This window comes from Paramormyrops kingsleyae, chromosome 3 (assembly GCF_048594095.1).
Source record: "Paramormyrops kingsleyae isolate MSU_618 chromosome 3, PKINGS_0.4, whole genome shotgun sequence".
In the NCBI taxonomy this organism is placed as follows: Eukaryota; Metazoa; Chordata; class Actinopteri; order Osteoglossiformes; family Mormyridae; genus Paramormyrops; species Paramormyrops kingsleyae.
The window spans coordinates 3,993,261-4,005,803 of NC_132799.1; the positions used below are offsets into that span (position 1 = coordinate 3,993,261).

General features: G+C 45.2%; 1 protein-coding gene across 1 annotated transcript; it reads right to left on the reverse strand.

Annotated features, from left to right (window-relative positions):
• Nucleotides 1-123: 123 nt before the first annotated feature.
• LOC111852308 (calpain-2 catalytic subunit-like) lies at nt 124-12,032 on the reverse strand. The gene is made up of 21 exons (XM_023828084.2): nt 11,678-12,032; nt 10,124-10,193; nt 8,307-8,425; nt 6,823-6,956; nt 5,964-6,132; nt 5,520-5,603; nt 5,277-5,362; nt 4,894-4,962; nt 4,639-4,799; nt 3,434-3,603; nt 3,135-3,146; nt 2,558-2,769; nt 2,352-2,388; nt 2,207-2,272; nt 1,995-2,052; nt 1,841-1,905; nt 1,542-1,610; nt 1,033-1,111; nt 820-936; nt 497-555; nt 124-342 (listed from the first exon to the last, which is right to left on the reverse strand). Exons 1-21 carry the CDS (start codon nt 11,912-11,914, stop codon nt 319-321), a joined length of 2,097 nt encoding a protein of 698 aa, XP_023683852.2. The 5' UTR covers nt 11,915-12,032; the 3' UTR covers nt 124-318.
• Between the last annotated feature and the right edge of the window lie 511 nt (nt 12,033-12,543).

The following is a 12,543-nucleotide window of genomic DNA, read 5'->3' on the forward strand; positions in this document are numbered from 1 at the left end:
CACGGAACATACACATACACTGTGCATTTCAACCTAAAGCTCATATTTGTCAAAACAAAAACACACACCATTATAACTGTTTCCCCCTCCCCCTCCAAAAAAAAATCAAAACACAACACAGAGTGACCATTTTTGACATTTATTGCTGTAGTTCTTTCCATACTAAGTCACAAAAAAAGAACCATCAAACATAAAATGAAGCCAATAATTGTGCAATATATTATAGTATGAAATGACATAACTGTAATAAACATTTCAAATCAATGAATTAAGTGTTTTTGATGAACGGCTCCTGGTGAGTACATACGTGAAGGTCATCTAGATCATAGAGAACGACAGCCACTGGAAAAGCACAAACAAAGAAAACATCACAACTGTGATATCGGTATCGCCAACGGCTACTGTTGTCATGGGACACAATTAAAGGAAATAAGAGGCTAAGTGAGCCGTCTACATGCTGGCACTGTGTTCTGTCGCAAATCGGATGCAGTCTCACCTGGATGAAGTCCAGCTCTATGGAGCCAGTCTTATCCATGTCCAGCTTCCGGAAGATTTCTACATGAAAGAAAAGAGATTTCAAGCTCTCGGTCAAACCTGCAGTTTTGTAGCCGTGGTCTATTCATAACAAAGAGGCCTTTTTATAAATATCCATCAGCACAGCTCAAAGTAGCATGACATTTAATAATCGGGAATGTCAGTGTCGTATTTGTTACATGGTTTGGCGACACGCAGAACCACCAGCCAGCGGTAAACTGATGTGTGTTCTTGGCTGTCGCCACTTCCTGAAATGCAGGAACTCACGTTTGTCGGGAAACTTACTAAACATCAGCTCCAGGCGAATCAAGCAGCTGACAAAGTTGTCGAAGTCGATGGTCATGTCCGGGTTGCTGTAACGAGCTCCCAGGATCTGATGGATTTCGTTGTTCAGGCTGAACCCTGTGAATGACAGAGAGACCGGTGAAGGCCCAGGCTGTGCTGGGGGGGAGGGGAGGGGAGGGGGGGGGGCATGGCCAGCCGTGTTCCTTCACATACCAACTTCCTTCAGGGCCATGCGCATCTCTGGAGTGCTCATAGTCCCAGATCCATCTGTGTCATTCTTCTTGTAGATTGCCTAGAACGAGAGACGTGTGTTCAGATTCAGGGACAGAGAGACGTGTGTTCAGATTCAGGGACAGAGAGACGTGTGTTCAGATTCAGGGACAGAGAAACGTGTGTTCAGATTCAGGGACAGAGAGACGTGTGTTCAGATTCAGGGACAGCACAACTACTGGCCTCCCAGTAAATACTGGCTGTAGAAAACATGTATCTAATCTAATCTAAGTATACAGCAGGCCTCAAATGGGTCAAAATAAAATTGTATAGTAGGTATTTTGTAGTAAGTCATGCTGCAGTGGATTTCTTTACAACATAATCTTAAAAAGTTCACTAAATCAGTAACTGTCACATCCTGTTAGCCAATGTGAGCACCGGATTTGGATCTCCTTGACAAATAAAATTTCAGCACCATAGCCAGTGTTTATGGGTCATAAGGAGTATTTTACCAGAAATTTCTGGACCTTCTTCCACAGCGAGGCAAACTCTCCCATTCCAAGTTTGCCATTCCCGCTGTCCTGCTCTTCAGTCAAGGAAAACTGCGATCAATCACGTCTGAAATCGCTCCCCTTGCATTTAGGTATAAAAACGACAGACCTGAATAAAACAGTCAGCAGACCGTACCGGAATGTGGATGATCTCTGTCTCTCACTGCATATATGTGATGATATCGGCTGAGTTCATGGCCCGACTGAAAAGTAAGCTGTCAAAGCAACGTTCTGATGTTGTGTAGATTACTGAAGGATACATCCATGAGATGGACCATGACCCGACAGGTGTCCACACTGAAGCCATCAGTTTTTATGTCAGTGCCTTTGACAAAATGACAACAGACAGCTGTTACTTGGCAACTCAATAAGACATTCAGTTGTTTTTCTGCACCTCGTAAGAGATCAGCTTACGTTTGGCAACAACTTTATTCAAAATGGTCTGCAGCTCTGTGACAGAAATCTCCCTGTCCTGTAAATACAGGATAACAGCTGGTTAGCAAAGAAGCAAATCAAACAGCCATAAACGCAGAGCCATTTCATAGCATATGAGAAGCTAACATGACCAAACCAACAGGGTGGTAGGATTCATTAGAAGGATGTTTTGACCAATAAGCAATACTTACAGGTCCAGCCAGTTTCAAGAACATGCCCCTAAATCCTGCGTCAACCTCCTCCTCAGATACTGTCTCCTGAAACAGGTAAAAAAATTAAGTTATGGTACCAAGAATGTGGGGTTATAATGAGAAAATAGATAACATAACTGCTTACATCATCCACGTTTGCCTCAACTGGATCCTCGCACAACCTGAATAAGGGAGAGAAAAAGCCTTTGAAATATCATAAAACAATTAACCCAACCCCCTAAGTGTGCAGAATTAAAGTTTTACAAATGGACCGCAAAATTAGAAAGTAAAACAGTCAGGAAGAAGGAAAATACTGAGAGATAGGTGAATGAGTGAGGGGAGAAATCTCACTGTGCTTCGCTCTGCTTCTCGGAGAAGACGCGCAGGCAGAAGTCCCCGTTCTTGTTGGCCTCGAAGGTGGAGGGCACGATGAGGTACTCGCCAGGGGGCAGCTTGAAGCGTGAGCTCACCTCTCGCAGGTTGACAAAGGTCTCTGAACGGGCCGTCTGCGCATGTGTCAGGAAGTAGTTCTTGTCCAGGTGGACCTCGGTCTGGCCACGGAACTGACAGGGCACAAAACCAATCAGGTCAGAGGGGCGGGAGCCCAGCCGCACACTTCCTGTTAAGTGCATCTCTCACAGGACAGGTCACGGAACTGACAGGGCACAAAACCAATCAGGTCAGAGTGGCGGGAGCCCAGCCAGACACTTCCTGTTAAGTGCATCTCTCACAGGACAGGTCACGGAAATATCTTATTTACAACAGGACATCCCTATAAGATTAATAAAAATGGCAAAACTAGCAGTGCATTGTGAAGCAGAGTGAGGATTCGCTTATCAAAGCTACCACACAATCACAATTACAATTCACCAAAATGCCGCCATATTCATATGACCTTGAGATTCGACAGCGTCAATGGGATGCTCACCTGAGAAGGAATCTGCAACAAAAACAAAAATATATAACATAAACAAATGCAATCTGTCATGAAGGTTTCCAGCTTTCAATGGGTCTACATAGTTAAGGGACTAAGGGATTCTATTGACTAGTAAAATCTTTTTCTTCCCCAGTTCTTCCACAACATGTACAACTGAAAATGCGCAGTAATACTGATTTTCATTTACAAAGACTCAGTTTTGATTGGTGACAATATGACCACCGTCCAGTAGGGGGCACCGAGATGGGAACCTTGACGCCTCTGGCCCATCACACTGGAGATCTGCTCACCTCATAGATGGCGAAGCCGATGGTGTGCATGTCCTCGCCCGTCTTTCTCAGTTGCCGCCGGTTCTTCTGGATGAGTCCCACCACGAAGCTGCAGCCCATCTCGTTATCGTCCGGGTCGTCGTCCTGCTCGTCCAGCTTGATCCGGAACTGCGGATTCATCCAGAATGTGTCTGTGGAGGGAGAAGCGGTTTGACATGAGAAACTGGGTCACTGGCACGAAGGACAAGCTACTTCATTTATTTGCCACTGGAATTCGTTGGCGTTCCTTGCGCTGAATGAGAGAGGGTGTTGTTCAGGAGGTCTAAGCACAGGGTCAGCAGTCCCTGCAGTGGTTGGGGCTGGAGGCCTTGCTCAAGGGCCCAAAAGTGATATGACTACTCTTGGGAACCATAGGTTTCAAACCTACGACCTTGCGGATACGGGCATAGATCTCTCACTTGTTGAGAATCCCACCACCCCAGATCGCTATTGTGGGGACTTTCTACTGCCTCTTAATATAACTGATGACTTTTAATCTCATAAACAAACTGACACCATACAAAAAGCTCCCGGTAGCTTCCGGTAAGGCTGCAGCTGAAGTTGTGAGGACACTGAAAAGACACTTTCTCTTTGAAATATATCACTAAAACACCTTTCCATAGGTATCAATATGCTAAGTATATCTCAGCCATAACTGATACCACTTACTCATTAATATGGAAAAATGGTGCTCCAGTGTGGCCCAGGAGTGATGGGAGGAAGGCTTAGGGTGAGGGGTAGGGTTAGGGTGGGGGTACGGTATGGATGCTAGAGGGAGTGAAATGTGTGGGGTATGTTTGTGTTAGCACATGATCTGGGCTACAGCATTATGCTGGATGAGTTTGTCCCACATTGTGGTGTGAGGAGTATGGGCAGGGCAGAGCCTGCTGTGACTGGGCGGGGCTTGCTGGGACTGGGTGGGGCTTGCTGGGACTGGGTGGGGCTTGCTGGGACTGGGTGGGGCTTGCTGGGACTGGGTGGGGCTTGCTGGGATTTGGTGGGGCTTGCTGGGATTGGGTTGGGCTTGCTTTGGATTGGGTTGGGCTTGCTTTGGATTGGGTTGGGCTTGCTTTGGATTGGGTTGGGCTTGCTTTGGATTGGGTTGGGCTTGCTTTGGATTGGGTTGGGCTTGCTTTGGATTGGGTGGGCCTTACTGGGACTGAGCAGAGTGTTTACTGCAGACTCACAGGGGTTGTTCCGGCAGCCTCCTGCTGTGGAGCCCCTCCTCCAGGCACCGTCAAACTTGGTCATGCTCCAGAACTTGAAGTTGTCACTCGTCAATGTGTCCGGGGTCAGGGTGCAGATCTCCAGTCGAGAGTAATGCCTCAGGAAGTCAGTAAAGGACATCCTAGCGACAATGAGAGAATGGGCGGCCATGTTTACTCATGTTCTAATGTGCAACATAATGTCCGAATGAAGCATGAAAAGGCCGGCATTCATACCAAAACTCTCCGTCGTCAGCTTTTACATTCTGACGCTCCGAGGGACTCACGGAATTCCACTCGGCGGAGCTGGAGATGGAGAAAGAATGAAAGACAAAGAAATCCCATAAATCTTCGCATCTTTGTCCGCAAACATCGGATTAGAGTGACAGTCAGGAATGGCATCCTAATGGGTTAAGGCGCAGGATTTTCTCGCTCTTGTAAAGCCGCCCACTCAGGTGAGTGTATCACACGGCCTCGGATTGCATAAGCGCAGGTTGCGAGGGGAAGCTGGATGTGACTGCAGACTGGGCGAGCCTGTCCCTCTATGAACCCTTAAGGTTTGGGGGTCAGAGGTGACATCTGGCTCCTCTGTGCTGCTCCCACCCATCCTGCCCACTCACTTGTCGCTCCAAGCCCCTGTCCACTCCACCTGCCCCCAGGGGTTCCTTATGCGGACCAGCTTCTCCAGACATCCACGGTAATTCACCTGCGAGAGAAATTCACCATCTCCAGTTAACATCTGGCATGACACCCAGGAGGCCTGGGTTACTACTATGACATAGTTCAGGTAAGCTTCCAGTTCGTGCTGGTATACGTCACATGACCCGTGTCATACGTAATTAAAGAAAGCGAGTGCTTGTCACCTCGATGGCCCCCGTCAGGGAGTAGGCATGGCCCTTAACCAGCTTCTGGTAGGTGATAGCTTCCGAGTCGGCAGCGCTGGTAATCTGGAAGAACAGAAGTCACCACTCAGTCATTCTGAGCACTTTGCAGGGGTCCCACCATTTGTCCATGTTCATTTCGCTGATCTTGTACCATGTCCGTTATATATCTTGCCAAAATCTTCCACTTCAAAAAAATCTCTTTAATGTACCACGCTAATTAAAAACAGACATTTTATTATTGCTGGCAGGATTCTGATTCGCTGCTACTGTTACCCAAGATCATTCTGTGAGTGTCAAGATCATTCTGTGAGCGCTCTGCTAGTCTGAACATGCAAAGACGTGTTTAGCATCTATGGGTTTAATCTGCTCCCGGTGCGGCTAATTTTACAGGGAATTGGCAAGAGCGTGATGGCGGGAGCGTACGTCGATGGAGCAGCCCAGCAGCGAGCCGGCATCCAGGGTCTTCCGGATGATCTGGAACATGTTGGATGGAGCCTTCTTCAGCTCGTAACTCTCTGCGATGCCCCCAGTGAAATCCTCAAAGCCTTCGGTGGTGGAGCCGCCGGACAGGGCCTCATAGCTTCCATTCACCCTGTGAAGCAGAAGCACGGAGGAAAGACCAGGATAAAACTGAAGCTTAGAAGACAGATAAGATAGAACTTCACTGATCCTCATGAAGGGATATTTTTTGTCCAGTAGCACAGAAGAGGATTAATACAACAAATAATAATTTAGGTATAAATAGGTACCACAAAGCATAATGCATCTAAAATTAGACAAAAAAAAATAAAAAAAATAAAAAAATAAATATATATATATATCTGTAATAAAATTAACAAAACACCTGTTTTAGAGTTCACTGGGTCTGTATGATCATTTTAGCCAATGGACATATTTTTCCTATAATGATACGGTGGTCTGGGTTCCCTAAGGTTAAAAATCATCAATACACAGACATGTATAAATGATACACCACTATGACAAAAACTTAAAGTTACAAGATAAATGACAGCAGTGATTGGAAATGCAAGTTTGATTTCAAAGGTTTTTCCAAATCAGCGAGTAAATGACTGTGGGCCTTGGGTGTGGTTCAGACCTGTCTCCCTGAAGCTGCGTCACCTCCTCCATGTTCTCTAACGTCAGCACGGAGCCTAGATTTCATGAAGCTCATCTCTCCATTGTCATGATCTTAACTCTGCCCTCCATTGTGTTTGTTCATTGGTGTCACTGCTGGTAGTTTGGATTTCCCACCATGAAATTCCTGCTTGAGGTTCCTACTCACTTGGCGTAGGCCTTCTCCAGCAGGGCGCTCCAGAACTCGGAGCCCTCGGCCGAGTGCACGAACAGCAGCTCCCCGTCCCTGGTGGGCAGCCGGTCGTCGATCACCACGTCCACCCACTCGCCGAACTGCCAGAACTGCGGACAGTCAGACACAAAGGAGCTGAAGGCCAAATAAAACCACAGGGGTGTCACAGAGCCACTGCCTCAGGCAGCGTCACGCTCCCCCGGTGAGGCGGGGTTTCGAAACTACGCCACAGTGCCAAAAACCCGCACGTACAGCATGAAACCCCTCGTGGATAGTCTGCTTTGGCCAGGGAGGGTGGAAGATAAATGGAAAAAAACATACCAGGTTATTTAGCCGATGCTTTTGTCCAAAATAACATAATAATGAGAATCAGTAAAAAATAGCTCTGCCCAGACTACGACCAGGAAGAAACTGAAAACACTCGCAAACGGAGGCAGAGGCTTAACCACCATCGCTGAATGTGCAGAAACCCGTAGATGAGCCCCTGTCACACCGAGACGCTTCACCCTGCAGGCCGCAGACAGCACTGGCTGATCAGTCGTATCTCTCTGTGATTTGCTTATCTGGATTAAAATGAAATTCCTACTTAAAATAATTTACTTCCACCGCACCCAGTCAAACAATACAGCATGACTGGGGAGGGGAGGGGGGCAAATTTGCTTATGTTGCTGCATCTTGCCATGCTGGCATGCAAATCTGGTGTGACTATCTCCCTGAACTAGACTAAACCGGATCAGAGGAGGGCGGCTGCTCTAGCCCATTGTGTTTCTATGTCAAGCACATATATCCTTAATAAAACAATACACAGAAACCTAATTTCACTTACGCCTACTGCACCAGTTGTTAACACACATATGACTCCAAACAATAAGCAATGTAACAATAACAGAATAACATCAATTATCACACTAATAATGGTAGTTAAGAAATTGAAAATATTGGAGCAAATGACTCCACTCCTGGGCACAGTAATTCCAAAGGTATTTTGCCCCAGGAGAGAGTGGGCATTCCCCCTGGTGAACACGCCCACCTATTGTCCATTGACTCAAATTACGCAAGGATCGAAAGCCAGACAATCAGCTCAGCTATGAATCAGGAAAAACTCAGGCACACATGAGTCATGTTAATATGACTCTCCTCTGTCTGTTTCCTCTTCAGTATTTCCTCTCACTCCCGCAAATCATTTTGCTCCAGAATTTGAGAACATAAATGTAACAATACTGATCATCATCATCATTACAATTGCCTGCCAAACTGAAACTGCAAACTATTAATATATAGTCTCTATATTCAGTCACAACCTGTCAGATAAGCCAGTACTTAGCAACAAGCACATAGCAACACAAGAGACACGGCAACTGAGGAAGTAGGACATGAGCTGTGGGCCTTTGTGAGAAGCAGAAGGCCTTCCTGTGGTTTGCTGGTATGAGCTCCAGGGACGCCCAGCTTGCAGTGTTCACCTGGAAGTGGAAGATGCCGGCATATCTGTCCGTGAAGTCCTGCCCGCTGGGGACCACTCTGGCCAACACGTCTTCGTTGAGGGTCAAGGAAGCGATGGCAGCCAAAAGCCAGCAGTCACCTGAGGGGCAGGGAAGGAGCGTCAGACGAACGGCGCCGCCCTACTGGCACTGCTGAAGGTCGCTTCTCCAAAACTACGAAACCTACAATATCCAAACCTCACACTCAACCAGCTGCAATGAGTGGAGCCCTATTCCAACGAAGAGCAAATAAAAACTCCTGGGGTCTTATAAGCCACTAGTATAGTTTACAGAAATAACAAAATAGCAAGTAGTTTATTGTGTCATATAAGACAGGGCTAGTTGAGTCTTGCCTAGTATCGTGCGGCCAGCATGACCGTGGCTTTTCAACACCACGCTATTACGGCAACCAGGAAGCTAACATAACAATACTCTGCAGTTAAACCCTTAGCACTGTCTATGCCGCTTACGTAGCAGACGGAGCGCGCGGTGCAGTTGGTTACAGTGCTTCAACAATGCTCAGTGGTGTAAAAGTCTTTTGTTATTTCATTTTAAAGCTCAGTTCCGAACCAATCAATGTCCCACCTAAACTGTGTCCTCGCTGTTGGTATGAGCACAACATAATTACAAGTAAGGACTGTCCACCCCACCCACTCCTCTTATCCAGTACAATGTTAGGTGGATATATGGAACATATGGGGGGGGGGGTGGTTCAGTAGGTTCGGCCTGTGTGTCAGAAGATTACTGGTGTGAATCCACCACACCTTTAAGCAAGGTGCTTAACCCCGCCCCCCCCCAAAAAAAAAAACAAACGCCCTGTGTGTGTGCTTATGTATTTAAAAGGGGGCCGCTCTGGAATATGGAATATGGAATATGCAAAAAAAAAAAAAAAAAAAAAAAAAAAACACTAACAAACTTGTGCAAATAAAGCTTGATTTCATAAGCCATACATATGCCGCATTCACTGAAGTGTACAAAACAGACACTCCTGATATTAATTCACAGTTTTCTCCTTGTTCCATCTCTTTAGTTCATCTCCAAAACCTTCACGCCCACTCCACACCACACCAGGCCCACACCTGCTACAGAAGGGCTTTTCATCACAGAAATACGGGTCCCATGTGACTTCCGGATGCCTCCGTTCATTGGCTACTTTGTAGCACTAAATTCCACTGGTTTTTCAACTTAGGAGTCAAACCGTTGGTGTCAGTTGGACCACAGTGTGATTGTGGCTGGTTCTCTGTTGAACCAAAACAGAGCAAGCTGGTACTTCTGAAATACCAAATAATCATTGCAGTCGGAGCTTTGTCACAAATCTGTTTGTGCAGCATACCTTTAACTTAAAACCCCCTACTATGAAATACGAACCAGCTCCATACTGGCCTAACACCATTACAAACACACCCTATAATTAACCCTTCCTGCCTGTCCACGCTGTAATTAAGCATTGTGGTCTAGTCTCATTTATTCATTAGGAACCTGTCTGACCTGATTCCACATGCACATTACTTATTTTTATGAGATATGTTGGGAATCTCGAGTAATTTTAAGATTGAACGGTACTGGCTGCATTTTTCTCCAAAAGTGACGTGTGTGGTTACTTATAAGACGACAACTTGAATGACACTGTTTGCAGTATCATCGGCCATGTTTGCATAGTCTCAGTGTTCTTTCTGAGATCAGCCATGTTTCCTGGTTTAAGCTGTACAGGGTGTTTTTCAGGGTGTTCAGCCTGCAGGGGGCGGGTTCACCTTCACCGCCTGACCGAGTGTCATACAGCACTTAGACATACAACTTACCGAGGGCCCCTTGGCAAATATCAGTTCTGGTAGCTCCACCGACGATGAACTGTGGATTTCTGCATAATTCCTGCAAAAAATAATAATAACTGCAGTGAAAACAGTGAGACAAGAGATTAAAAAACTTTAAAAAAACTGGTGAGAACAGTAAGTGATCAAAAAAATAAGCTGTTAAATTGGGCTTAAAACCATGAGTCTTTGACGCACTGTTGACACCAATGCAATTTACAATGTCGACACTTAGCTCATTTTTTGAGAGCAACACATAGTAGAAAAATTCAAAGGCCACAATGTTTATTGCCAGAACTGACTGAAATGCCTTCAAATGCCTGCAAGTACCATGTCAGTACTTGTACTGAGCAGCGTTGTGCAAGACAAATTTGTGGGCCGGCACCATTTCAAAACCGCAAATAAGACATAAAAATACTCAGATATTAAAAGTTCTTGAAACTTTATGTAACTATTATACATTCAACCTTGTTTAAATGTATGATAGCCAACCTTGTTTAGCTATGTAGCTGAGAAGTAGGTCCTGAATGTGAAAGCGTGATAGCCCGTTAGTGATGTGTAGGATAATCAGTAATGATGAGGGGGGGGCGCAGATTAGAAGACGGATGCAGGCAGCTCGCTCATTCGCCAAAATACCCGGAATGCAACTTTACTGCAAGTTAAGCGACGTGTTATTCACAGTCAATGTAGGCACATTATTGGCTTGACGGAATGATTAATTTATACGTTACATTTTTACATGATATTGGGTAGGCACGTGTCCAACTAAATTGACTGGCACAACGCCAGTGCTTCTAATAACAGTGAAGCTCCAGAGCAGATGAGAAATTATATATATACATATATGTATGTATCTATCTATCTATCTATTTGACAGTTAAATAAAAACGCCTCCCTCGGGTTAGCCTACAGCAGTTTTTTATGTTAGTGGTAACAGATCACACCCCTCCAAACACCAACACCCGATTTGATGCATTTTTCTGTTTTAAAGGCCTTACTCGGACGTCCTGTTTTCCATTGTCTTTATGTATTTATTGTACACCTCGTGTTTGTTATTTTTCGCTTCATCGTACATAAACATAGAGGTGCGAATTCCTGCCAAATCTTTCGTGTAAACTCGAGACCAGACCGGACGGAAGGATTCAAGTCCAATGCAAAAAGTGCTCCAATATGAACTCTGGCAACCGCTGTAAACGTTTTATTTGTTGCAGACCATCACTTTGGATAACATTACGGTGAATCAAGAGCAAATGAAATTTAAAATACATACTTCTGTGAGTCATGTGTCCCGCCCGTCATAAATCTGTGAGTGATGTTCATGTCTACCAACCACAAGACCCTAAGGCTTCGTCCTGTAAACTTTTTACACGACAAAAGCGCTGGGATTCAAGTTGAAGATTGTAGTTATAATGACAATTTTGCTTTTCTATTAAGTTAATTAACGTTCTACATATCTGTGAGCCGTCATAAAATTCTTGGATTGATTACAGGATATAGTGCCTGTTGCGCATCATCTATAAAGTAAAAGAATACAAAGTAACTCACTCCTGGTCTCTTCCATTGCACTCCCCTGGTTTTGGACGAGGATGGCCCAAGTTCGTTGAAGCCCAGCGACTGTGGTGCGGCCGAGAAGGTCGGATCGCAAAAAAGGGCCCCCCTGCTGAGGCTCTCGGCCCGCAGCCCCTCGAAGTCTTGGCCGAGGTACTTGATGGCATTTGCGTTGGAGCCAAAGCCGGCGGCCAGTGCCCTCTTCTTGGCCACGTTAGATGCCACCCCAGACATGACGGTTCCGCGATCAGCTCTGCAGCTCAGTAGCAGCGTCGGGTTTTTTCCTCCAGCATTAGTTACATTCTTTCCCCGCCCTCGACTTTTCGTTCAGGCGTGGTCACATCCCGCAAAAAAAAGCACAGCTCAAAACATCTACTCAAAAGCGTAGTTTAGCAAACGTAATTTGTCAAACGTGACTTTGATCGTTCTGTTAAACGTTAAACTAATGTGTCACGGCAAAAAAATAAAAAATGATTTTATACCCTAGATAAGTTGTTACTGCGTGCGAATAGGAAATGCCGTTTCTTCCACGTTTCTCTAGTTAGATGAACGGCCATTATGTGAAATGTTTTAGGAGTTTTTGTCTAGATAAAATGAAATGTCCGACCCAGTTTCCAGAAAGTTAAGACGATGTAAAATGTAATTAAAACAGAATGCAATGACAAAATCAAAATCAAACAAACTCATATTTAATTGAAAACAGAAAAAGACAACATCAAATGTTGAAACTAAGAAATTTCATTATTTTATAACAAATATATGCTCTATTTGATTGTGATGCCAACAACATCATTCAAAAACGTTGGAACAGGGGCGTATTTCCCACTGTGTTACATCACCTCTTTTAACAACACGCTGTAAAG

Coding starts and splice junctions, on each gene's coding strand:
- LOC111852308 (XM_023828084.2), bottom strand. CDS start 11,914: ATGTCTGGGGTGGCATCTAACGTGGCCAAGAAGAGGGCACTGGCCGCC. Junction 10,194..11,677: donor TGCAATGGAAGAGACCAGGA/GTGAGTTACTTT, acceptor TATTTTTTGCAG/GAATTATGCAGAAATCCACA. Junction 5,363..5,519: donor CCCTGACGGGGGCCATCGAG/GTGACAAGCACT, acceptor TTTCTCTCGCAG/GTGAATTACCGTGGATGTCT.